This window comes from Myotis daubentonii, chromosome 20 (genome assembly GCF_963259705.1).
Source record: "Myotis daubentonii chromosome 20, mMyoDau2.1, whole genome shotgun sequence".
NCBI lineage: Eukaryota > Metazoa > Chordata > Mammalia > Chiroptera > Vespertilionidae > Myotis > Myotis daubentonii.
Genome location: NC_081859.1, coordinates 3,255,103 through 3,281,845, shown reverse-complemented (window position 1 = coordinate 3,281,845; position 26,743 = coordinate 3,255,103). Strand labels below are relative to the sequence as shown.

General features: G+C 43.9%; 1 protein-coding gene across 1 annotated transcript in view; it reads left to right on the top strand.

The window, feature by feature from the left end:
- Positions 1-26,743, top strand: part of FMN2 (formin 2) — a 126,799-nt gene that overhangs the window by 40,427 nt on the left and 59,629 nt on the right. Inside the window, exons 7-8 of the mRNA XM_059677745.1 lie at positions 7,295-7,382; positions 22,184-22,245. Of these exons, the coding sequence (XP_059533728.1) occupies positions 7,295-7,382; positions 22,184-22,245 (150 nt within the window). The remainder of the gene's footprint in view (positions 1-7,294; positions 7,383-22,183; positions 22,246-26,743) is intronic.

The following is a 26,743-nucleotide window of genomic DNA, read 5'->3' as shown; positions in this document are numbered from 1 at the left end:
GAGATATTGCAATAAATCAAGAATGGTTCCTGACTGTCCCAGGATTACCTCCCCACCGCCCCCTAAACAAAGCCTGGATGTCATTGTTACGTGACTAAATAGAGGGACTTCTAGGCCGTATCTATCTGAGAGGAAGTTACAGCGTATTTTTAAAATCGCCATGATACCCCTGAACTTTCCTTTTAAAAGCATCTTTTCGCCCTCGCTGGTTTGGCTCAGTGGATAGAGCGTCAGCCTGTGGACTGAGGGTCCTGGGGTTTATTCCAGTCAAGGGCACATGTCTGGGTTTCCGGGCTCCATTCCCGGTGGGGGAGGGGGTGTGCAGGTGGCAGCTGATCGATGTTTCTCTCTCATCGATGTTTCTAACTCTCTATCATACTCTCTCTTCCTCTCTGTAAAAAAATCAATAAAATATATATTTAAAAAAATTGCATGTGTAAGAATGCTTACAGTAGCACTGGTGGTAATACTTCTAAACTAAAAAACATTCCAAATATTCATCATGATTAAGATGGAAGAATAAATTGTGTTATAATGACACAGGGGAATAGTATACAGCAATGAAAAATAACCATCTACCATTTTAATCAGCCATATTGGTGGATTTCCTAGACAAAGCCCAATATCAACAGTATGTGTCCACTTATCTGATGTTCAAGATCAGACAGCAGGACACTGTGTCAGTAGAAATCAGAATGGGACTTGGGGGGCAAGTATTGATAGGAGAGAGGTATGAATGGAGCCTTCAGGGATGCGAGTCATGTTTTCTTTAAGGATCCGAGTGATGATTACAAGCGTAGATACATACGGAAAAATTACACTATTTACTTGCGTTTTCTTCACTTTATTATAGTGGTAATTAAATATTTGTTGTAAACAATAACCGCTTTAGAAAAACTATTATTGAAAAGCAACTTGATACTTTGGGACCATAGGGTTGGAAGATATCTTCCAGGAGATGAGTAATGAATGATTTGACTGTTGTTGGAGGAGAATGTGCCAGAACGTACACATTTAGCACAGTGTCTGTCCCTTTAAATGGAATTGTTGAAGGAAGGAAAACGCTGGGCCTACAACCCTTGAAAATGGTGCCGCCGCAAAGAACTCCATTCGTCTTTAAAGACTTAAAAAAAAAATCACATATTGAAGCTTTTATTCCCTAAAAAATGAGCATCATAAATTAGATCACTGACAAGTCAATGTTTATTTCTCTTTTACTTCCAAACTCTAGGAGGTCTTTGGGGAATGCACCAGTTGCTTAGCCAATATGTCATTTCCAGAAATAGATCGGAGACTGGCAGGAAAGCTGGAACTGTGTTCCTCCGATGGGTAGGATCCAATGCAATTTTCACCCTCGTCGCGCTTCACAGTGCGAAAAGCACCGTGCTGTTCAGTGGCTAGCGCCGGGGACCAGGCCTGTGTCTATAGAAGAGCCAGAGAAGTCACATCGTGCGAATGGCTAAGGGGCAGGAAGAGAAGCAGATGGCTGCATAGGGCACAAAGGGGATGACCGTCCACTGAACAACCCAACGGATGCTAGGTGGTCCCTCATTCCCTGAATATTTCATTTTTTCCTTATAACACTGGCTTTTCAAAATCAAAATCAATCACTGGTATTTCGTTGTGCTGTAACTACAAAGGAAGGGAACTGTTTTGGGGTTTTGTTTATTTTTCTTATTTTCCCCCGAAACGCGTAACAAGTAGGGCAGGCTGTTTAGACAGGGATTTCAGTCTCAGGTTGGCTTTGCAGCCAGCAACTTGAAAATTAAAAGTGTTCTCTCTGTGGTTTATCTGCCTGGAACTGTGTCTGGTCGCACGGAATATTGAGGAATAGGTGGGGAATGAGGCCCAGTGTGTGAAAGTCCTTGGCCAAAGTGGGCTCTTCATACTGAAGGTTAGGGGTGGAGCAGGGCTGTGGCTCAGACTGTGAACTCCATGAGTCTGTGACCTTGAACAGGGCAATTTAGCTAAAAAATGTGGACAGTAAAAGACACTCCGGCATTAATTTTTTGGAAGCGATTACAAAAATCCATACGCTGTAGCCCTTTATTCTTATGTGCCAAGTAATGTTTTAGCAAAACATATTTGTCATTAAATACCAAGAATGCATGTGAAAATGGTCTCAGTAAGAGTCTTATTCACTTGGGGTTGCCAGTGACCTTATCATTTCATCTGTATCATATTTTTTAGTTGTGATAGTTGACATCAGTCATCAAAATATGCTGATGTCCCTATTCTGTAGACACCTTTGATATCTAAATAATATCATGAAACACAGATGTTTTACATTTTAATACTTCTAATCTTAGCCTGTGAATTCCCAGCTAAGAGTGCTACGTCACGTTAACGGTGGAGATAGTGCAAATATCTATAAAACCAGATTTTTAGCAGGAATTCCGAAGAGAAGAATCCAACCCAGTGAACGGGCAGGCCGTTGGGCGGATGACACATAGTTTTTTGATTGGCAAGATGTTTGAAGTGATGAAGGGCCAAATTATATCTTGCATGTATGTCTTCTACATGACAAAACATGGCAAAATGCTGTGTCTAATGAATATAAAAGAGAAGGTTGTGTATTGTTTTGAATTCCAGGAATTTCCACATCTCTGTATGTTTTCACTGTGCTCACAGAGTGGAAAGAGATGGGTAGTTGTGATAGTCCGTTTTAATTAGAAAAACATTTTATTTTAAGAGCTTAGTGGTATTTATGTTCAACTTTTTATTCCATGTTACTGTAATATTTTTAAAAAAATACGAAATTTGGAAGTGCAACCTATTAGAATAATATTTTTAGGAAGATATAACCTAATGTCATTTTTTTCTTCCTCAGTTTACTTATGATCATGTTATACTTTTTATCGGTTTTGTTTTGTTTTGTCAGGATCATCCTAACTGCCTCAGTGTAAGCTAAGAAAGGAGAAGTTGATACCAGTAAGGAATTGCATTTCTAATTCTTTTACACTTGCCCCTTTAAATGAAAATGAGAGGCCTGGTGCACGGATTCGTGCACTGGTGGGACATCTCGGCCTGGCCTCTGCTCTCTCGCAATCCGGGACCCCTCGGGGGATGTCAGACAGCTAGTTTCAGTCCCATCCCCTCAGGCCAGGCCGAGGGACCCCACTGGTGCACACATCCATGCACTAGGCCTCTGGTATGCGTATAAGATCTTTGGTTAATCTCTTCCCACTCTCCCCCTTTCCCTCTGAGATTTATCAGCCTGCTCCATGTTTCCATGCCTGGGTGTTGAGCACCTGCCTCCTGGTGGTCAAGTGCGTGTCATAGCTACTGGTCGAACGGTCGGACGGTCACTTAGGCTTTTATATATATATAGATATTAAAAAGCCCAATATTATTTTGTGTTTCTCTGTCAGTGGATTCTTCTGGTGTATTGGGTGCTCTGTTATGTCAAGGATGCTGCACCATGTGTATGTGTGTGTAAGGGGAGTGGGGCCTAGAGCAGGGGAACAGGTGAGCTTTGGAGTCAGGCAGAGGTGAGTGGAAATCCCAGCCCAGCCCATGTTGTCACGGCTTTCCTCCATTTCCCATTCTCAGCCTTGCTTCCTTCTCTGTCAACGGATGCACGCTAGTTAATATTTTGACAGATGTGATTTGAGTACATTACATACACCAAGCTAAGAGGCTGTTTCATTACTCTCTTCAACTTGAATTTATTTGGAACAAGACTGTGGCTTGGCTTTGCTTTTTAAATATATTTTTATTGATTTCAGAGAGGAAGGGAGAGGGAGATAGAACATCAGTGATGAGAGAGGTCCATTGATTGGCTGCCTCCTGCACACCCCTCGCTGAGGAATATTCTACAGATAGGGGAATTGAGAGCCATTAAAGAACTCGTCTAAAGTTACCTAGCTGCTCATTTAGGCAAAGACATGGGCTGAAATACAGATTTCTTACCTCCACACAGGTCAAACCATTGACTTCTAGCTTCTTAATCTGTGGGGGATGTCAGCTATCTCCCCAATCAGCAAACTACCTGTTTTGTGTCCCAGATTGTGCTGAGGCTGCCCAAGTAGACAGGCTTGTCTGGTGCCAACCAGATAGTCTGGAGATATCCCTCCTGGGTATGGTCAGTGTCAATGTCTTCTCTGGTCTGCAGGGCCCTGGAATGCGGTTGGATGCCTGTGAGGCCGGCCACCCTGCCCTGAGGCTTAGTGCTAATTGCAAGAGGAGAAGGTGGTAGAGTAAATAAGGCTGCAGGCCTCTTTCCTTGTGTGGGTTGACTTCAAAACCCACCCAAACCCTGATAACCTCTTGCTCTGCAAAATCTCATACAGGCATTCTTGACTTTGGACTGTAGACTCGTTCGGATTTAAGATGTTTGCTGTTTGCACGAACTGGTATCAGGCAGTACCAAGAAAGCTCTTGGTTCCTGATTCTCATTGGATCAAAAAAAAAAAATCTAGAGATCACCCCATCTTTCCAAAGGAAAACTATTTGAACCCAAATCAAAGTTGTGGGATGACCCACAGGATGTGTGTCGCAAGAGATCTTAGAGAACCAGCACTTGGTATGTTTGCTACACGATGGGGAGTAATCATTGTGTGGGTTGTTCTCTCTTCATTCTAGATTTTGCCAAACTTTATTTGGTTTACTCCTTATCACTTTCTTTCATTGCTTGTCTTCCTCTTGTTGGAATAAGCTCAGGTGCTTTTATAGCCTGATCCATAATAATAATAAAAGCATAATATGCTAATTAGACCGGACAGCTGGACGACCTTCCGGACGAAGCCAGGGCTGAGAGGGCCGAGCCCCTTGCACGAATTCCGTGCGTCAGGCCTCTAGTAAAATATAACTGCTAGTCATTGGATCACTAACACCAGCACCTTGCATTTGCAAGATGTTTTATACTTTAAAAAATTTTTCTCATTACATATTCTGTTGTCTCAAGTTATGGGAATGTCACATATGGACTATTAAGTATATTCTACAGAGAGGGGGATTGAGGTCTATTAGTTAAAGAACTTGTCCAAAGCTACCTAGCTGCTCATTTAGGCAAAGACACGGGCTGAACTACAGCTCTCTTACCTCCACACAGGTCAAACCATTGGCAGCTCCGAGTCTGGGAGTTCTACCCTGTCTGCCTCCCCTTCCATTCTTAACCCTCCTGTTTAGTTTGGGCTTCTTATTTCATATTTGCTCGTGCTCCCCTGTTACGTTCTCAGTAGAGTGTTCTTGGCTGCTCTTTGCATCTGTTGTTCCTCGATTGTGCTGTATTCCACTGGATATCCTGCCCTGTGCTCGAATATCTGTGTGCGAAACAGCAATTTCTACATCCCCTCCTTCTGCTTTGGAATTCACCGGTCCCCAATCTCCATAGCTGACTCTTCTTATCTTACCCTACTCCTTGGACCTGGCCATGTACCCTTTAATCTAAGATTCAGTTTCCAGCAGTGATGTGTGTGTGCCAAGCCCTTTTGGAGGAGAGCAGTGTGCGCTTCATGACTGGGCGGGGATTAGGAAACAAAACCCTTAGTGTGGTTCTGCATTTAGACCAGGAGAAGGTGCCTCAGTGTCTTTCTTTAGTGCCTGATTCTACCAGATCGTAAGAAACTGCAAGAACCTTCCAAGTTTTTGGTGTATTGGGTGTCGTAGGTATGATTTTATTTTCTTCCAGAGCCTAGTGTGGCACCTGTTCAAAGCAGATGCGTGATTGGCCGTGTAGGATGCCAGGGGAGATAATGAGAAATTGTTTGCAACCACTGGAAAAGGACTTTGAACCGATAATGGTCTTAATTTCTTAGGAAGTTACGTGAGAGGAAGGAAAAAGAATTAATTATCTTGTAGGATTAAACTCAGTAATGAAAAGTTGACAGGTATTTCGTTCTTGAGCAAACATTTAAAAATGCTTTCCTAAGTGTCTTTTATAGCTATTACTAGAGGCCCAGTGCACGGATTCGTGCACCAGTGGGCTCCCTCGGCCTGGCCTGCGCCCTCTTGCATCCAGGACCCCTTGGGGGATGTCGGACTGTCAGTTTCGGCCCCATCCCTGCAGGCCAGGCTGAGGGACCCCACCGGTGCATGAATCCCTGCTCTGGGCTCTAGTATGCATATAAGATCTTTGGTTAATCTCTTCCTGCCCTCCTCACTCCCACCTTCCCTCTGAGATTCATCAGTCTGTTCCATGTTTCCATGCCTGTGTGTTGAGCATCTGCCTCCTAGTGGTCAGTGTGCATCATAGCTACTGGTCGAGTGGTTGAGTGGTTGCTTAGGCTTTTATATATATAGATTATTGAAATGAAGACACTATTCGCTAGGTCTATTTCTAAGAGTGTCAAGTGCATTATCCTGAATATCCACTACAGACTTTGAAGTAGATGCTGTCATTTATTTTTTAAAAAGAGAAAACTGAGGCTTTAGGGTGTTGGAGTAGCTTTTCCAGAAGCCCCCATCCAGGCCTAGGAATCAGAACCTGCATTAAGAAAAGATCCCAGATGACTGAAGTGCCTAGTAAAGTTGGAGAAACACTGCTTTATTTTACAGAGTTCTTGTTCATAATCCCTACACAGCCCTGCCTCTCAGGGGAGTCTATGATAAACGCTTTGTTAAGAGGACTAGCTGACTCTGATGTGAATTCAGGTCATTGAAAATAGACTTTTTTCTTGGTTATCTGTCCTAATTTTGTAGATTTCAAATTCATTATTTCTGCATTTTCCGTTTTTTTTCAGCTGAGGGTTCTGAGATCATCTTGGGTTTTTTAATTTATTTAATCTTTGTCGTTGAAAGCATTACATCGGTCCTCCTTTTTCCCCATTAACCTCTTCCAGCCCGCTCCTGTCTGCCCCCCGCTCAGGCCCTCACCACCCCATTGTCTGTGTCCATGAGTTATGCATATGTGCATACAAGTTCATTGGTTGATCTCTTCCCACCCACCCTCCCCTGCCTTCCCTCTGAGGTTCAACAGTCTGTTCATGCTTCTATGACTCTGCATCTATGAAGGACCACTTTTTAAATCTCAGGCTGCAAATGATCAAATGTGATTTTACAGAGACCCCGCTGATTTCCTAAACTATTACAAATCTTACTTGTTGACTTACCCAGCTCTTAAGACTGGTAACGCGCCTGCCATTCAGGGCAATGGGAACACTCGGGAAGGGGTGGTGTGTGGAAATGGTGGATTTTGAAGTTTTATAATGTACAACCCCAGAGCTCTTTTCAAACCCTTCTTGAATACTTTATATAATGACTTGATTTGTTCCTCGTTTAGGATTAAATAACATGTTATTAAGCATACCGTTGGCGTTCAAATGGACATTTCCCCCTTTTCTTTCTTGAGCAGGTTGTCAAGTTATTAAGCAACAAAAGATCGCAAGCGGTTGGGATATTAATGTCTAGCCTTCACTTGGATATGAAAGACATACAACATGGTAAGTCTGAACATAAACATTCAGCTTTTGAATATTACTGTGTGGGCTGAGGACCATGCTGTTTGGTGGTAAAATGATTTCAGACTTAGAGGTGCCGTGTATATTGAGGTTGGTATGTTTCCCCTAAGTGCTCCCAAACTTCCTCTCATGCTTGTTGCTGGAACATTTACTATTCATGTGACTTCTGTCTCAATGATTCCCATGAGACATGTCTAGTCCGCATTAATATACATTTATTTATTTATTTATTTATTTATTTATTTTTAATATATCTTTATTGATTTCAGAGAGGAAGGCAGAGGGAGAGAGAGAGAGAAACATCAGTGATGAGAGAGAATCATGGATCAGCTGCCTCCTGCACGCCCCCCAGTGGGAATCGAGCCTGCAACCCCGGCATATGCCCCAATCGGGAATGGAAACTCGACCTCCGGGTTCATAGGTCAACGCTCAACCACTGAGCCACGCCGGCTGGGCAATAAATATTTAAATTTTAATTCCTTAGAAGTACTAGCCTCACTGTCCTCTTTAACGAATGAGATTATATCTGAGGTGTTGCTTCTAGTTGCCATCATCAAAGAGTGAGTGACTGATAAGCAGTGGTGAGAGGTGGGAACAGTGGGCGTGTCTCAGCCATTGAAAATACCTGGAGAAGACGGTCCACAGAGGAGAAAAGTAGGTTGAGACTCGAGTCTCAGGTATTGGATGAAGTAACCTACAGAAGAGGAGGTAAACCTAGGATTTTCCGATAGATCCATTTCAACCACTGTAAGAATTGCAAGGAAGCTTTAAAATATATATATACATACATATATATATTATTGTTTTCAGAGAGGAAGGGAGAGATGGAAACATCCACCAGGAGAGAGACTCATTCATTGGCTGCCTACCAGGAAGCTGGTTGGATTGTTGTTGTTTTAGGACTGTTCTGATGATTAGAGATGATGCCCAGGAGCCTGGATTGCCATAGTAAGGGATAAAATGAAAACTCAAAACTGATCATTTATCTCTGAGTCTTAAAAACACTGGAAGGGTGATGGGGCGTGTGCTTCCGGTCCTCCTGTTCCCAGACCATGAGATGCTCAAAGAATCACCGAAGCAGATTACGATGGATAACATTTTAGGATGGAGAACTGGTCTCTCTCCTTTCAGTTATGTGGGACGTATGGGTCCACCACTGGGCTCTCCTACGCATCGACAGATTGAATTATCTTTTCTAATAGCCATCAAAGATAGTTTCAAAGGATTCTTGCCTACTTATGTTATTGTTCGTGGGCAAGACACATGGAAACAGTAATATCAGGACTGCTTGTTATTTCTTTTATGTTGTTGTTTTAATTTATGTCTTTAACCAGGCTTCTACGACATTATTTACATTTGGAATCAGGGTGATTTTTAGCATTTTTCTAAGTGACTTTAGTGCCAATATTTTAATAATTGAATTCTACCCTCCAGTGCACAGGTATTCCTATGCCTTATCCTCCGATCACATCGGTGCCGAGAGATATTGGCCAAAGGTGAATAGAGGAATTAAATTTATATTCAGAACGTCCCTTAAGCTGCCCAGAGCCTTAGACTAGATTTAAAGCAGATTGAATTGTTCAATGGAATGCCAGTTTACCTATTAAAGAAATGTGGTTTCCAGTACAACACAGACCTTATAAATCACGGAAACGTTGAACCGGCTTCCTAGCCTGCCCCTCTGTGAATGCGGATTGTCTTTGTTTGGCTGAAACGATTGTGTGGAATAATTCATAAATAGCACCAGCTTGGCATGCCTCGTCAATTGATGAGTAACTCTTAATCACGATTTCAGTTTTATTAAACTGTTTTGATGGCGAGGAGACTTCCTCGAGCCGGAGCGTTGGGGGTAGCCGTCACAGAGCAGGACGCCAAGTCTGGCGCCAAGAAGTACTTGGCGTTTCAAAAGCTGGCAGATGGAGCCCAGTTAAGTCATAGAAGGAAATCTGAAAATAATGACACGGTCTTTTCCTTCAGTCAAATATTCAAGCCGGGCTGAGTTAATAATGAGAACCTTATGAACAAAAGGAGCCCGCCTCCCATCTGTGTCTGTGGTAAAGCCAGCGAGAGTTCATTGAAAAATTTGCTTAGCTTAACATGCAACGCTAACAATAACATAACATGGATGTCAGTAGTTTAAGGGTCACACTGAATTATGCATAAACTTTATCCCATTAGGACGTAAAGTGATTGCTTGAGTCACTTTGAAATCCTGCACACGGTTTTCTAAAAAAAAAAAAAAATTTTAAAAAAATGGTTGCCTTAAAAGCTTGAAGAAGCAAGCAGTGTGCATTCAAGGGATAACGCCTTGTTCTGCCTCAGTGTGTTGTCTGGAACTGTGGTTGACCTGCGTGAATCACCTGCGGCCTCCAGAATAGACTAAACTTGACTCCTCTCAGGATATGCGCCCGGAGAGAAGTAGCCACAGAATGTAACCAGGCCTCCGACGTCATCTTACAGAAGAGCAAACCAAGACCTTTTTTTGGTGGTCGGGTGTCTTTGTCAAGGTCACGCAGCTCTCCGGTGGAACAGACCGGATGTGCACCTGGCCCCTTAACCAACCCGTCCTGTTCTTTGCACTCAGAGGAGCCACTTCCCCAAGGTTGTGCTTTCGCTATAGCAACGGTGTCTCTGAAACAGTGGTTCTCAACCTTCCTCACGCCGCGACCCTTTAGTACAGTTCCTCATGTGGTGGGGACCCCCAACCATAAAATTATTCTCGTGGCTACTTCATCACTGTCATGTTGCTACTGTGATGAATCATCATATAAATATCTGATAGGCAGGATGTATTTTCATTGTGACAGATTGAACATCATTAAAGCCTAGTGATGAATCACAAAAACAATATGTAGTTATCTATGTGTTTTCCGATGGTCTTAGGCGACCCCTGTGAAAGGGTCGTTCGACCCCCAAAGGGGCCGCGACCCACAGGTTGAGAACCGCTGGTCTAAAACAAGGCAAATGGAGTACTGTTCAGAGGAGTTAGTCTCTCTCTTTCTCTTCCTCCCCGTTAAAACTCTAGAAAAGCTTAGAGTCGAATTGACTTTATGATGCTTGTGTGTGGAAGTGCCCTGTTAAAGTCACTAGCATGAACGGCGTGGTTATATGAGCAAATCTTAGAAGTTGAGCCTGGCTACAGCTTGGACTACGCTTTATCCACAAGGAGAGCGATTTGTGTTGGAAACTTGCAAGGCCAAGGTCTCCCAGCCCTGTGGTCTCTTCATCACTGTCTCTGCGCGGTGGGTGTCGGCCTCATTCCATGGTCATCCCTGTTGGCTCTGAGTGGCACGTGACGGGTGCGGTGAGGAGGAGATTGGCTTTGTTGGTGAAATGAATCCTGGGGACAGACATGAGTAGAATCTAAGTACAGACATAGACAGGTGCTCGTATGTATGGCGTTGACGTTATTTTCCTGATCATGAAAACCAGTTTCTAGCTATGAGTGTAAAGAAGAAGAATACTTCTTTAAAAATTAACCTATAAATACCCTTTCTGAACTATAGGAGCATTGGGGGTTGCTATGGCAACTCTTTCCCCAGGTATTGATGTTTCTCTCTCCCTCTCCCTCTCCCTTTCTCTCTGAAATCAATAAAAACGTATTTTTTAAAATGACCTCAGAGAAACCCTAATGTTTGCAACTCCCCGCCCTGGATTTAACTGCCCCTTCATTCCTCTGGACAATGAGACATTAAACTAATCTTTGCATGCATGTATACATCACAAGGGAAAAAAGAGAGCCCTTCGCTAACTGAACACACAGCCAAGTCTGACTTACACGCATCAAACAGCGCATTGCATTTTTTTTTGCACATATTAGCCACATGTTGAGTTAAGCAAACCACAGAATTATTCCAAGGGGATCATGCTGATTATCACGGCTGCTTGTTAGCTTTGTCAGATTTTGAAGTGTTTTGGAAAAATAGTCCCGAGGCATGGGCTGGGAGTCAGTCATTTCTGTCATACGACGAAAGGATTAATCGTCTTAGCCATACGTTGTAAGTTCACCACAACGTGTTCTTTATTTCTTGATGCATTTTTCACTTCCAGGGACTGCACTGCTTGGCCCCTTCCCCTGCTTCAGCATGATCGCCGATATGGAAATGCTGAGGCAGGGGTTCTCAACCTTCCTCATGCCGCCACCCTTTAATACAGTTCCTCATGTTGTGGGGACCCCCAACCATAAAATTATTTTCGTGGCTACTTCATCACTGTAATGTTGCTACTGTGATGAATCGTCATGTAAATATCTGATAGGCAGGATGTATTTTCATTGTTACAAATGGAACATCATGAAAGCATAGTGATGAATCACAAAAACAATATGTAATTATAGATGTGTTTTCCGATGGTCTTGGGCGACCCCTGTGAAAGGGTCGTTCGACCCCCAAAGGGGTCGCGACCCACAGGTTGAGAACCGCTGTGCTAAGGTATAATATGCTAAGGAAGCTACTTAACTGCTTGTTTAGTTGAAGTACTTTCAAAAGAGAATTAAAAAAAACACACAACCATAATTATAATCATCGTGTTTGTAAAGTCAGGCTTTCTGTGTTGGCTTTCCTTCCAAGTCAGACATGTTTGTATAGAATGACTCCCCCCAAAAAGTAGGATTATTATCTGGATGCGAGTCACTTTGGCATCAGACATGTGCAGATTCTGTACCGATGCAGCCATAGACATGCTGGCATGAGCAGTGACATTGAACACGGCTGCCCTTCTAGAATATGTGTTAGGAAACAGTGGCCGATGGGACCCCCCGAGCCAGGGCCCTACTTCCAGGGAGACTCGCTGAGCTGTTTTACAAGAGCGTCAATGTTTACCTAAGCAAGAAGGTGAAGTCTCCTTTGCCCAATAAAGGACATTGCTCAGGACTGGTTTATGGAAAACACGCAGCAGACAGCGGACATTTTATACAAAGTACAGTGCGTTGTTTGAAACTCTTTGCCCATCTATACACTCCGCGTAACATAAACACTCCCTGGGAATATGCCAGCCTTTCTCTCTGCCCCCTTTGTTCCACACCCTAGATTTTGTCACCTGCCAAAGTCAAGTAACCCTTATCTAAACAGTGGAGATAAGCCCCGAGTTGTACCCGCGTGGTCAAATCAACAAAGCTCTCCCAAACCAGAAATGAAATACAATATCGCTAGATTAAACAGTCTACAATGGCAATCATGTTTGCATTTAAAGATTTTATTCCTCAAGGATCCCAGTCTTGGGCTCCATCCCCCACCCGCCCGCCTAGACAAGGAGGCGACGTACAGACTCAAACAAAATGCATTTGTTCTCTCACAGTTGAACTCGTACAGCTCTTATAAACAAGGCCCATAGGTGTACGAAGCCTACTGACTTAATCAGTAACGGATGCCCCTACCCTTGTATAAGCAAGTATGCTTGAGATCTACCAGTGGCGGGCTGGGATGAGATTAATTTTGTTTCCACCGTGAAAGCCTTTCTTTATATAAATCCTGGTATTTGAGGGCAGTGGGCGATGGAAATCCTGCAGAGGAGATGGAGGAGTTTTACTGCTTTTGGTTGTGGTGGTTCTGATGATTGGTCTCTGTGTCGGAGGCTTTGTGCAGAAGGCTTGATCCTTGGCCGTCCTGGCCCAGAAGTGGGAGAGGCAGAAGCTGATGAGAAACCAGGAGTCCCCGCCTCCACTCCATCGAGCTCTTTGACTTTGGGTTCAGTGGAGTATTATCTGCGTTCATTACTTGTTGGGCAGCCACCAAAGTCTTTATCTTTTGTTCTTGCCTCCTGGGTGACTCGATTTCCCAGCTTCTGGCCTAGGGTAGTAGTGGTCTGTCTGGCTGTGTGCTGGGCCCCAGGTTGGGAAAGAGGGCTGGCTAGAGGTGGGCGTTCTCTGGTCAACACACAGTCCGCAGGGGATCCCCATTTTTTTAATATATATTTTTGTTGACTTCAGAGAAGAAGGGAGAGGGAGAGGGAGAGGGAGAGGGAGAGAGAGAGAGAAACATCAATGAATGAGAGAGAATCATGGATCGGCTGCCCCCTGCACGCCCCACACTGGGGATCGAGCCCGCAACCCGGGCATGTGCCCCGATTAGGACTTGAACCGTGACCTCCTGGTTCATAGGTCGACTCTCAACCACTGAGCCACACCGGCCGGGCGGTCCCCATGTTTTCAGTGCAGTGCTCTGGCCAACAACGGGGCTTGATGTTTCTTTGTCCAGAGACTTTGTTTTAATTTCTCAAGAAAACAAACCAGACGGAGCTGGGGAGGGCATTTTGGGAACGGAGAGGTAACTGACTGCTGGCACCCCCACCGCACCCCCCGCCAGCACTGCCGGTCCTTGCCTTCCGGGTTGGTTCTGGGTGTTCCCACCGACAGCTGCGGATTCGTCATTTCAGGGCAGCGGAACCAGGTCCAACTAGCTGTCCTGCTTTGTGGCTGTCATCACCTCTTTTCTCTTTCAGTCCTTATGACTTCCGTTCTGCAAAAAAAAATCTCTTCACTGTAGAGCTCTGGTGGAACTTGAGGAAAGAGCAGGACGGGATGCATGCATGTGGTCGGGCATCTTCACCGAAGATGCTTCCCATCAAAATGCACACATCGCACTTCAAAGCAGATGCAGCCACTTGAAAGGCAGGGGATGCTACCAGGATGTGGCCCATCTGTGGGTCACTCTGCTTCGAGGATGGGGTCCCACCTGCCGATTCCCTTCCCTGTGTCTCCCGCTTGCACCGACTCTACTTTGCATCCACTTGTAATTATTTGTTGATGTCTTTCTTCCTCACCTATTGTGACCTTCTCTAGATAGGAGGGCATAAGCTCCATACCCAGAAGGTGTATTATATTCTATTTAGGAAGGAGAGAAATATTGTCAGAGAAATTGAATAGCAATTCATGGCTGTTTGTTCCAAGGACGTCCCCCCAAAAGGTGCAATAGTCATGAACTTGACCCATATCCTTTCCACGACTTGAACGTATCCTGACAGGCTGCTTTCAGTTCCTTAAAGAGAACTCTCAGAGGACGTTTATTCCCCGCGGCCGGGATGTGATGACAAGCCTGGAAGTGCAGGGAATGAGAGAGGCTTCTGATCTCTGCTCCTTCGGATGAGTTTCTGCTCAAACAAAGGCCTTCGCTTCTCAGCGATTTGCAAGGCTCACTTCATCTTTGCTTCCCCGTGGCTTCTGAATCCCACGTGGTGCCTGGATGGTTTCTCTCCGCCTCTGCACTCTCCCCACCCGGCCGACGAGGATAGGGGCATGAACTGGAGCTACCGGCTCATTTGCACTCATTTGGTGTTTCAGCGTCTGCGGATGCGGTTCCCTTCCCATGGACCCCAACCAAAATGAGTAGATGAGTTCACTGTGGGTGCTGGTTTAGCTCCCACGTTGCTATTGGCACAACTGAAACGCTCCTTTTCCGGGGTCCAGCCCCAGCGGGTCCAGGGGTCCCCAAAGGTGTGGACGGAGTCGGCGAAGAAGTAATGACACGGAGACAGTGTTCAGTTGATCAGCAGCCTAGCCAGGATCTCCAGCCAAGTTCTGGTCTGGATCTCCAGAGAGGTTCTGCTTCGGATCTCCAGCGAGGTTCTGTAGCCATGTTCCCTCGCTAGGTTCTCCGGCCAGGTTCTGTCCAGGCTCTCCAGTCAGGTTCAGTGTCCAGGTTCCAGTCAGGTTCTCCTGCCAATCTCTGTAGTCAGGTTCAGTCCAGGATCCCTTGCCATGTTCTCCCGCTAGGCTCTGTCTCTAGGCTCTGAGGCCAGTCCCTGTCCAGGATCCTCCGGCATGCTCTCTCCAGCGAAGTTCTTCTGTCTCCAGGCTCCCTGTAGGTTCTGTCTTCTGAATTCTGTCTCATGAGTTCTGTGTTCTGAGTTCTGTCTTCCGAGTTCTGAGTCTTTCTGTCTTGTTACAACTGTATTTATACCAGTTGATTCAATCCCATCAATCTCTATTACAAAGGTTAGGGCGTTTCTTATCTCCATTCCAGGGAGAAAAGATTATGTAGTTTAAGCATGATTGTTCGTAGTTAAAGGGATTAATTACCCGCCTGGCACTTAGTTGAGGGGTTTTATTCCCTCCCTAACTTCAGGGGAAAATCCCTACCTGGGGATTCAACCTTTCTCGGAGAGGTGACCTTGGTTAAAACACAGCGCCAAGAAGGTGAGCAAACATATTAAGAACCGTATGCCATATATGCCAGGTCCCTTGAAACAGCAAGCATGGACCGGCTCCCGGCACTCCTTGTTCCTTTTGCCAAGAACGTTTTCAACGTAGGGTGTCTAAAATCTCTCAAACAAGATACTGATTTGGAGAGAGATTAGTAAGATTTTTAAAATATATTTTATTGACTGCAGAGAGGAAGGGAGAGGGTGTGAGAGATAGAAACATCAATGATGAGCGCGAATCATGGATTGGCTGCCTCCTGCACGCCCCACAGGTGGTGGAGACGGTTAGATATCAGGGCCCACTGTGTACCACGGCCCTCCAGTGCTGGTTGCCAGGTGATGATGTGACATTACATATTATTGTCTTGTGTTTTATGGTTTGAACCGTGAAGGTAGCTAGAGTGAAAGTATGGCATGCACATACCTTCCAGGGTGGCATGCACACAGTAAGCATGCAGAAAATATGGGTTGTTATTATTATTATTATTATTATTATTATGGCCCCTTCAACTTTCATATATGAAAAATATCTTACTGCCCAGCCGGCGTGGCTCAGTAGTTGAGTGTTAACCTATGAACCAGGAGGTCACGGTTCGATCCCCGGTCAGGGCACATGCCCGGGTTGCGGGCTCGATCCCCAGTGGGGGTAGAGGGGTGTACAGGAGGCAGTCTTTCAGTTATTCTCTCTCATCATTGATGTTTCTATCTCTCTCTTAATCTCTGAAATCAATAAAAATATATATTTTAAAAAGAAACACATCCTGTATTTCTGGTGATGAAGAAGGTGGCTGTGGAGAACACTAGCAGCAGAGACCAGGTGTCAGGGAATGGGATATAGATGTAGGACTGTCACCTGCTCCTGTACCTGGGTGTACAATGTCATGTGACCAGCACACAACTGTTTCTTACATTGTGTCTATCATCCCTGGTTGATAGTACATTTTATGTACTGCAATATTTTTAAATCAAAAGAAAATAGATTTTTTTTTTTGGTTTGGGTATTTTATTTTGAGACAGTTTTAATATCAGGTAGAATTGACTATTTGGGTGTTAAAATTGGCGATTTCACTCGTCATTTTGTAACAACATGGTTTAGTGAAAAGCGTATTGGATTTAAGAGAGTGGGTACGAATGGATTCATGAAGAAAAGTGCTATTGCCCTGGCCAGTGTGGCTCAGTTGGTTTGGTGTCATCCTGTGAACCAAAAGGTAGCTGGTTTGATTCCCTGTCAGGGCACATGCCCAGGTCGTGGGCTTGATCCCCAGTAGGGGGTGTGCAGGAGGCAGCCTGTCGAAGTTCCTCTCTCTTCTCTCTCTAAAAATCAATAAAAAAATCTTTTTTTTTAAAGAGCTATTTATGGTTGCAAGTTTTGATTGTGGAAAGCAAATGTTTAATTCTGAACCTAATTTGAATCTAGCACCTTCTCAGCTCTGTCTCTATTCCCTAAACCAATCTGTTCACAAATAATAGACATTTTAAAATTAATTCCGTAAATTATTCCAAGGCTTCTTAAATGATCCCTTTTGTTATAAAATGGCTTATTCTCCCCACATGATGAGCAGATGCTGCAGACAGGAATTATCCTCAGAGAAGCTCAGCATCTTGATCGAAGACACACAGCACGTTGATCGAAGAGCCAGGAAGAGTACTTCTTTTTCCTTACCACATCCTCGGCATTTTAAAAAGTTTTAGGCCAAAACATAAAATCGCTGTCCCTTTAATCTTGGAGTGATCATTAACACACGGTCATTGACGGAGTCGTTTAGAGAGCGCAGAAATCTCCCCATGTTTCAATCCTGGAAAGTTAGCATGCCTTACACATAAATGAATGATCTTTTCATGTGTAAGAGTTTTCTCTCCACACCTCCTCCGTCCTTGCACCCTTCCACATAAAACAGAGCAGATGCTTCTTGGTCCAATGGAAATAACATTTATTGATCTATAACTATGGGAAAGTAATTAAAGCCGCTTTACAGACCTGCTGGGGAATGGATGGGTGGGAATGTGATGAATCCCAGGCAACGATGGGTGTTCCTGAATGTCTTACAGCCGAGACTGGGAAATACGTGTGAAATACTTGGCCTCTAATCAGAGGTATAATCACATTAGCATGTGCTTGAATGTTAGAGAATAAAATGATATGAATTAAAGATTCATTACTGAATTTTGAATTTATTTATGCTCTGCAATCTAAAGCTAATGCTTAATAGTTTAAATATGAAGTAAAAAAAAAAGAGCGCCAACCCTTAATAGATGCAGTTGGAATTGTCCCCTTGGTATGTGAGGGCACTAAAATAGGAATAGAAAAAAAGAAAGAAACTTGTTTAACTTTGGGTTAGAATAGATAATAAGACTTATTAGAGACAGAAGAGTTGATTGAACTTGTACGAAAACTTGAAGAGGGAAGTCATATTAACCAACCACATGCCAGATCCTTTTACTGGTTACTGCGTTTGGTCCCCACACAACCCAAAATATTGCCAATATTTTCTATGACTTCCTTCTCCCCTTGTCCCCATAAAGAAATGAAAGCTCGTCAAGGGAAGTAACTGGAAGTAACGTAGCAGCAAAGAACAATTGGAACTTAAGCGCAGTTAAGTTTGATTCCATGGTCTACGTTGCTTCCACATCAAAAAACTATTCCATGAAAGTCATTTCCCTTTTGAGGGAATAGAGGGAAGATCACCTTCATACAATCTCAAATTCTCCTCCCAAAGAAAGTTGAAATCTAGGAAAGCTGACATTGCTGAGTACTGGTTTCTTGAATCCTTTACTAACTGAAAAATTTTACCCACATGCATATCCTATATAATAAAAGCCTAATATGCTAAGTGTCCGGTCGTCCATTCAACCAATCAAAGTGTAATATGCTAATGATATGCTAAGGCTGCTCAACCGCTTGCTATGACGTGCACTGACCACCAGGGGGCAGATGCTCAATGCAGGAGCTGCCCCCTGGTGGTCAGTGTGCTCCCATCGTGGGAGCTCCACTCAGCCAGAAGCCTGGCTTATGGCTGGCGAGAAGGGCGGCGGTGGTGGGAGCCTCTCCCGCCTCCATGGCAGCGCTAAGGATGTCCGACTGCCGGCTTAGGGCCTAAGCCGTCAGTCGGACATCCCCCGAGGGCTCCCGGACTGCGAGAGGGCACAGGCCAGGCTGAGGGACCCCCACCCCTATGAGTGCATGCATTTCATGCACTGGGCCTCTAGTATTTATATAAAACCCTTCCCGTGGCCATAGCTAGAAATCTGATGAATAGAAACAAAAGGAACTTGTTTAACTTTGGGTTAGATAATAAGGCTTATTACACTTGGATTGGTTGAACGGACGACCGGACACTTAGCATATTAGGCTTTTATTATATAGGATATGCATGTGGGTAAAATTTTTCAGTTAGTAAAGGATTCAAGAAAACCGGTACGCAATAAGGCTCATTTCTAACTACTCTGTATGTTGAACTTTTACAAAACCTTGAAGAGGGAAGTAATCCTTGATGAAGGTGGTCTCCACTCATAACCAGGTTGCAGCTTTGCCAGGCAACTGCGAGAGCTCCTGTTCCAAATTGTTGTAACTCCAGTAATTGGTAACCAGCCCAGTGAGCTGGGGTGGCCACTGAGTCTTAAGAACCACTTTGACATTCGTTGAGGACGTGAGTGAATGCGTTCTCTTATTATTGCCTTGATTTTAGAATTTTATCAGTTGGAACTGTACCACCTGCCTAATCACAGATTCTAAGAGAGGGAGTCCTAGAAGACGCCACTAAAAAATGAGTAACGTGAGTTTCAGCCTGAATCCTGATTTCCAAAATGGTAAAATGTGGTTTTGATATTGAGGAAATAGAGCCCGTCAATACCCTCAACCCTTCTCAAATGGCATATTTTACCCTTACTTCTGGAACTATCTGGAACTCTCTCATTGAATCCCTTCATCTGCCAATATGTAATCTTCCTGAATTTCAGCTACTTAAGCATGATTCTATGGTTTTGTCAAAAACAGTTGATTCCCGTGGAATCGTGTTAGCATCTCTCAAGTGTAAAGCCAGTTACGGGAAAATTTTATGGAGCTGCTTTCTATTGAGATTTTCTGTGAATGATTAAAAAAATGAGGTTTGCCTGGCTGGTGTGGCTCAGTGGTTGAGTGTTGACCTATGAACCAGGAAGTCACGGTTCAGTTCCCAGTCAGGGCACATGCCCAGGTTGCGGGCTTGATAACCAGTGTGAGGCATGCAGGAGGCAGCCAATCAGTGATTCTTTCTCATCATTGATGTTTCTCTCTCTCACTCCCTCTCCCTTCCTCTCTGAATTCAATAAAAACATATTTTTAAAAACGAGGTTTCATGGGTTAGAAACTTGTGGACTTGCTTAGGGCCATATACCTAGGGTTAGGACGATATATCAGTGGTCAGGACCATATGGCCTTTATTAAGATATTCTTCAGTACCTGATACTGCATGAGTTTAAAAGATGAGAAACCTCCGTACAATCACAAGTAAGGCTTTGTATGGGGAAAACCTGTAGGACTAATATTATGTTTTAGGATGATGGATGAAGTCAGAAGACAGTTGTATCTTTGATGAGTTTTGACTTGAGTATGAATGATTTCATTGTGTTTCTTTTACTGGTTCCGAAGATGAAATGGTACACGAAGTTGAGTACTAGCATTTCTTTCATAGTTTTCCCCACCAATCTTTTGCTAAGTCACCAGAGGAATGTAGAAATACCTCATTATTAGCTAATGAATTTTGAAGACCAACCTTTGGCTTCACCATAAGGTTTTTTTTGTTGTTGTTTTTGTTTTTGTTTTTAAGGGATGGACTCTGTACACCTCCAAAGGGGAGTCACTTCATACATGAACTTGCTATCTTTATTTGGGTTTTCTGCATTTTGATATGTTATTTATAGCCACATTACTTCCATGAAAATCATTTGTTAATCCCTTTTATTTAATTTTTGAAATGTCGTCAAAGGTAGTTGGGGCAGTGTTTTTACTGATTTGAAACACAGCTTGTCCTATAAAGTTGTCCTATGTAGTCTAAGGTCTGAAAAGATTGGTCTGAGAGTCTTAAATTCTTAGATTGATATTTGGGGCTTAATATTTTTGGAAATGGAGATAGTGGAATAGTATTAGGATGGGAGTATCATATTCTATTTGCTATGATATTTGTTGGTGAATCATGGGCCCTATTCCCAGCTTCGAGCAGAAAAGCTAAATTATCTTGGTTAGAATTCCCATCCATCATATGCTACAGTTTCCTACTTGCCTTTCTTAATTCCTTCTTGGGATGTTGCCAGAATCAACAAGAAACTGTCCCTTGAGCTTTAAGCTTTGAGAGAAAAGACATTGTAAAATGCCTCCGTTATCAAGACAAATGCAACTAGTTTGTGATTATCCACTTTGTGATTTTCCTTCCAGAAATATTTAATTCTACAAGAGCTACGCTGGTTACTTGGCACAAATTGGATCAGGACCTCATTTCTAACTACTCTGTATGTGGGTCATACAGAATGCTTTGAACGAACCAGTGTCCAAACCGAGTTATACAACACCGATTCCGAAACGCAATACAACTCTCAGGCCACAAAATGCATTTAAGAACATACTCCCACTTTTTGATGATCCATTCCACTTCTCCCTCGGATAAACATGGGTAGTTTGTATATTAAGTGTGGATTTTTAAAAAAATTTTATTGATTAAGGTATTACAAATGTGCCTTTATCCCCCCATTGTCCCCTCATCCCCCCCAAAGAGTGGATTTTTAAGGATGCACCTGTGCTCATCTCAATACCATAGTCAAAGAATTGTTCTTTTATTAGAGCGATTAAAAAAAAGTATCACAGGAAATGCACCTGTCGTTTCTACATAATCAAGCCCACCAGTTGAGGGATTGGAGTCAACTGTTTCCTGTGTCGGCAGATAGAGCATTGACCAATGTAAAACGGGGATGTGACAGTGACAGGAGTGATCCGTCTGATTTTCTGCTGTGAAGCAAGTTTTTCAAACTCAGGCAGTTAGTCCTGGAAAGACACTCACTGCTTAGCTTTGACTTTGGACTGGGCCCTATCCATGAGGGTTTGTCTTTGTGGAGCAAGTGAGAGCTCAAACTTGTACACCCGCCCTCCCCCATTGAAATCCCTTGAGCTTGGTCTTTGCAGTGGGGCAAATGAATGCATTGCAGTGAGCGCCTTACCCTCACTGACTGCTGGGCCATGAACACTATTCTGGTCACCACTCCTCAAGATGGCCAGACCTCACAGCCCTAGCCAGTTTGGCTCAGTGGATAGAGCATCGGCCCGTGGACTGAAGGGTTGTGGGTCTGACTCTGGTCAAGGGCACATACTTCGGTTGTAGGCTGGATCCCCAGCCCCAGTCGGGGCGTGTGCCAGAGGCAGCCAATCCATGTGTCTCTCTCACATTGATGTTTCTCTCTCTCTCTCTCTCTCCGTCTCTCCTCCTCTCTTCCACTCTCTCTAAAAATCAATGGAAAAGAATCCTCAGGTGAGGATTAACAATAACAGCAACAAAAAAAACACACACTAATAAATAAACAATTAATGAAAGAAGAAGAAAAAGTGGCCAGACATCTTTTCACAGGTGGCTGATGGCATTTATATTCTTTCTTTTTTTCTTTCTTTTTTCTTTTTTTTACAGCTGTTGTGAACTTGGACAATTCTGTGGTTGACCTGGAGACCCTTCAAGCGCTTTATGAGAATGTGAGTAATAGAAGGAATTGGAAGTGTGAGTATATAATACGTACACACTACTTGTCACTGTACGCAGCTAGGCTTGTTGCTTTAAGAAGGAAATCTGCTCTAGCCGGTTTGGCTCAGTGGATAGAGAGTTGGCCTGCGGACTGATGGGTCCCGGGTTCGATTCCCGGTCAGGGCACATGCCCAGGTTGCAGGCTCCATCCCTAGTAGGGGACATGCAGGAGGCAGCCCATCAATGATTCTCTCATCATTGATGTTTCTATCTCTCTCTCCCTCTGCCTTCCTCTCTGAAAACAATAAAAATATATTAAGAAGGAAATCTGATCTGGGTGCATTGTATGTATGTAAGTAAGTATAGGTTTGGCAAAATGCTTTCTAGAAACGCACGGAACAAGTGAGTGAGAAGCCAGTCTCTCTGGTAAGGGCCAGAAAAGTTGGGGTGCAAGATTTCCAGGCCAACTCCTTCACTTCCCCGGGCGGAAGCTGGGAGCTGGAATTTGCTGTGGGCTCATGGTGTGTCGAGCCGGGAGGGGGAGCTGTGGTAAGTGCCTGTAGTCTTGTTGCAACTGTTGCTCTGTTCTCGGCAGCCCCCAGGGGACCAGTGAATGTTGGTTCCCATCAGCTCTCAGAGACAAGCAAGTTAACAGCTAGATCCTTGGGTGTAGGAGCCAGAAAAATCGTAGTAGCTAGATGTGCAGTTTAAACTCTTCACTCCTCAGGGAGAAGCTGGATGTGGGGAGAAGCTGTATGTGAGGGAGAAGCTGTATGAGGGAGAAGCTGGGTGTGAGGGAGAAGTTGTATGTGAGGGAGAAGCTGGGTGTGAGGGAGAAGCTGTATGTGAGGGAGAAGCTGGGTGTGAGGGAGAAGCTGGCGATAAAGGGACCCCTCCCAGTCTCATGGCCTGTGCCTGTGGTGGAGATTATGACAAGGATCTGCCTCAGCTTTTCCTACAAGTTTCTTTTCTTTTTTTAAAAATATATATTTTTATTGATTTCAGAGAGGAAGGGAGAGGGAGAGAGAGATAGAAACATCAATGATGAGAAAGAATCATGGATCGCCTGCCTCCCGCATGCCCTCTACTGGGGATCGAGCCCGCAACCTGGGCATGTGTCCTTGACTGGAATCAAACCTGGGACCCTTCAGTCTGCAGGCCGGTGCTCTATCCACTGAGCCAAACCGGCTAGGGCTTGTCACTCTTTCTGATGTGCGTCTTGCTCATGTGACGGCATCTGCAGAAGGGAAAAGTGGCCTGTGCACACTTGGACTTGGCTTGGGTTCTCCTGGGAAATGTTTCAAAGTTTACTGTGTTGTCATAACTGTAATCATTCTGTTCAGGTCTGAGAGGTATCTGAGGGGAATCTTAATTTCGCCTTTATTGTTTACTAATGGCATTGCAGGGAACATTTACATTTTGTCTAGAAAAATTTTATCTAGAAAAAAATAAACGGGATTGTAGTGTTTAAACTCAGTTTGTTGTTATTAAATATATGAGGACTAATCTTATTTAGCATTCCACTGCTTATCCTGGAGGGCAAAATAACATAACTAACCTGAAACCTTTCCCATAAATACACGCTTTTTTTTTTTTTTTTTTGCCAGATGCTTGCATGCATGTCATTGGGCTGTTTGAAAGCAGTCGCATTTGATCTCTGGGTAACAGATGGAAGTATTTGCTACACAAACCTTATTTAGAATATCAACTTTTCCCCCCTCCCCTAATTGCATATGTTTGGCAGCGGCCTTTCTCTTCTAGATGTGAGTGAATGTGGGGCAGCCTCCAGATGTAAACACACCCTAATTTCAAAAAGCGCAATCCCGAGCTCCCGGTTCCTGTTTCCTGAGGAGTTAAAACCCGGAGAAACGACACAGTTACTAAATACACTTCATCCTTCTGAGCTTTCAGAACCAAAAGTCTTTCCGGTTCTCGCAAGGTTATTGACTGGTATTGAGTTCACATAGTAAAGGCTCTTTATAAGCAGTTTATAACATGTCCAGTTGATTCGACATATCTTTTGCTTCTGATTTTTAATATACTTGTACTAGAGGCCCGGTGCACGAAATTCGTGCACGAGCAGGCCTGCCTTCCCTCGGCTGCTGGCACCGGCTTCCCTCTGGCACCTGGGACCTGGGCTTCCCTCCAGTCACTGGTTTCCCCTGGAAGGTTGTCTGGAAGGATGTTCAGAGGGACATCTGGTCTAATTAGCGTATTGTACCTTTATTGTTATAGATTATATATGGCAGGTGGCTCAGGCAGGCAGTTCTGGTCTCCCAGCTCAGCTTTGGTGAGGCAGCTCTCTGCTGCTCTGGGGTTATAGCTCAGGCTGGGGAAATGCAATCTTACAAGGAAGCTGCGTGTGCCCTCCATGGAAACAGAGGTGAGGCTGGCTTAATTAGAGAAGAGGTCCTGTCCCAGTCCCTGATTGGTCAGTTTTCATGACAACGAGGGCTCCATAGTCTCACAGTTTGATTGGTCCAGAAGCAAGGTCCTTAGCGTTCAGAATGGAGTCACTCTGATTGGTCAGTGAAGGTGCAAAGGAGGATTCAGTTGCACAACTCTGATTGGACAGGGAAGGACAGTTGAAATAAGATCCTAGGAACTCTCTTAGAAGGGTTGGTTGACTCAGATGGCAGAAGCACAGTACGGCTTTTCCCTGAAGCACAGAGCGCGGGAGAGACCCCTGGTTAGCCATGACTCTGAGACTCTGTTGGTGAATGTGAACCCAGATAGCCACCAGGAGGCCTTCGTAACAGGCACGTTCATTCTCAGCGTCCACAGATGGGAAGGGAAGATGCCTATGCCAAATTTCACACTTCCCCGAGAAATTCTGGTCCGACTACTGACCTAGGAAAGACCACGGGCCTGTCTTTACCATGTATTGACCTGAAACTAAGAGAGACCCAAGATTTCTAGTATTTGGAAAGAGAGGAGGGGAGCAGCGAAAAGATCTAGTGCTGTGTTCACATTCTTTATAAAGTAGATGGAGACTAAATTCTTCGCAGATAAAAATGATTTGGGGAATGACTTTTGCGTTTAGCTCCAGCTTTGATCCCTGCTGCTATTTTTGTCCTTGGATATTAGCTCTAAATGCAAACCTTGTTGGATAATGGAAACACTTGTTTGCTACTCCTTTTAACGACGCTGCTTTTGGTCCCGAAGGAGGTCTCCCCTCAGAAGAACCTGAATTGCACACCTTTGCGTGTGGTGTTGAGAGATCATCACCCTGTCTGTCTCTACCAGCCATTGTTTTTATATTAACTGTATTCTTCCGTGTTGTGCCTCTGGCTTCTTTGAGCACATTCGCACACTTTTTAGCTCGGTGGAGTACAGAGAGTATTTCTTGGCCATTTGCTCTTTAATAACTATTCAGCTCTCGTGGGAGGACTGTCTATCCTGACACGTGTGTACTAAACATTTCCCAGTAATTTTCCATGATGGCAGGCGAGCAGCAGAGAAATAGTGCAGTTGGCTAGTAACCACGGTAAATTATTCCATCCCCACGCCATAAATGTTCGAGATACCTCCTGTAAATCCCTTTTTTTTCCTGCTGATGCTCTGGGAATGTACCTACGGCTAGGAATATTATAGCTCATGTAGAATACTTTCAGGGTTGGCTTGTGTATGGTCATATAAGGTAGAGATTTCCAACGGTAGTAAATGTTGATTGTTTTATAAGTACAAGCCAAGAGCCTTGGTTTTTACTAAAGCTTGGGTCATGACTTGAAATTATGCACGAACAGTAATAACATTGGATGCTTTTGGCATATTAGCTTGAGAGGATAATTACCTTTCCTCCTGGAGGCCCATGATTGCGACAACTAAAATTTAATGTGCAATAAAGTTATTAAAGAAATAAATAGCCAAGTCTTTTTTAAGGATATAAAACGCCTATCAACCTTATTTAGGAGGTTGAATGATTCCAGATGGCATCTCATGAGTGTTTGGTTCTGAATTTCTTTTTGTTTACTTGCATGTTTGCCAATATATGGTTAAGTGCTCAAGGTTTTAGGTCCCTGAAGAGCAGCTGTTCAGCCCTTAGACATACAACGTTACATTGCTGTGCGTGTGCCGCTGCCATTTTGCGAATTCCCCTCAGTCCTGGGCATTTAAAGATATTTTCCAGTTATTCATTGTACCTGGAGAAGAAAGATCTGTGCGGTTGTAGAATGTGAATCTATGGATCATAAAAAGTGTATCTCTTGAAAAGCTAGTTTTCAATATTAGAGGAAGTATGAGTCAACAAATAGTATGCAGACCAGCCAGAAACTCTTTAATGTGTAATGTTCAAAAGGATAATTTAAATTGTCCTTTAAATAATGCAGAAGCATTTCCCCTTAAAGTTGCTAAGAGATTCCCATTCCAACACAATAAAAGCTATTTCATTCATAACATACCTGACATACAGATTCCCTGTTCCCCTCTCCCCAAGTCACATGGTGGATGTCAAGTATGCAACCAAATAATTGCAGGCAAATGTCATTAGTGCTGGGATAGAATTGTGTG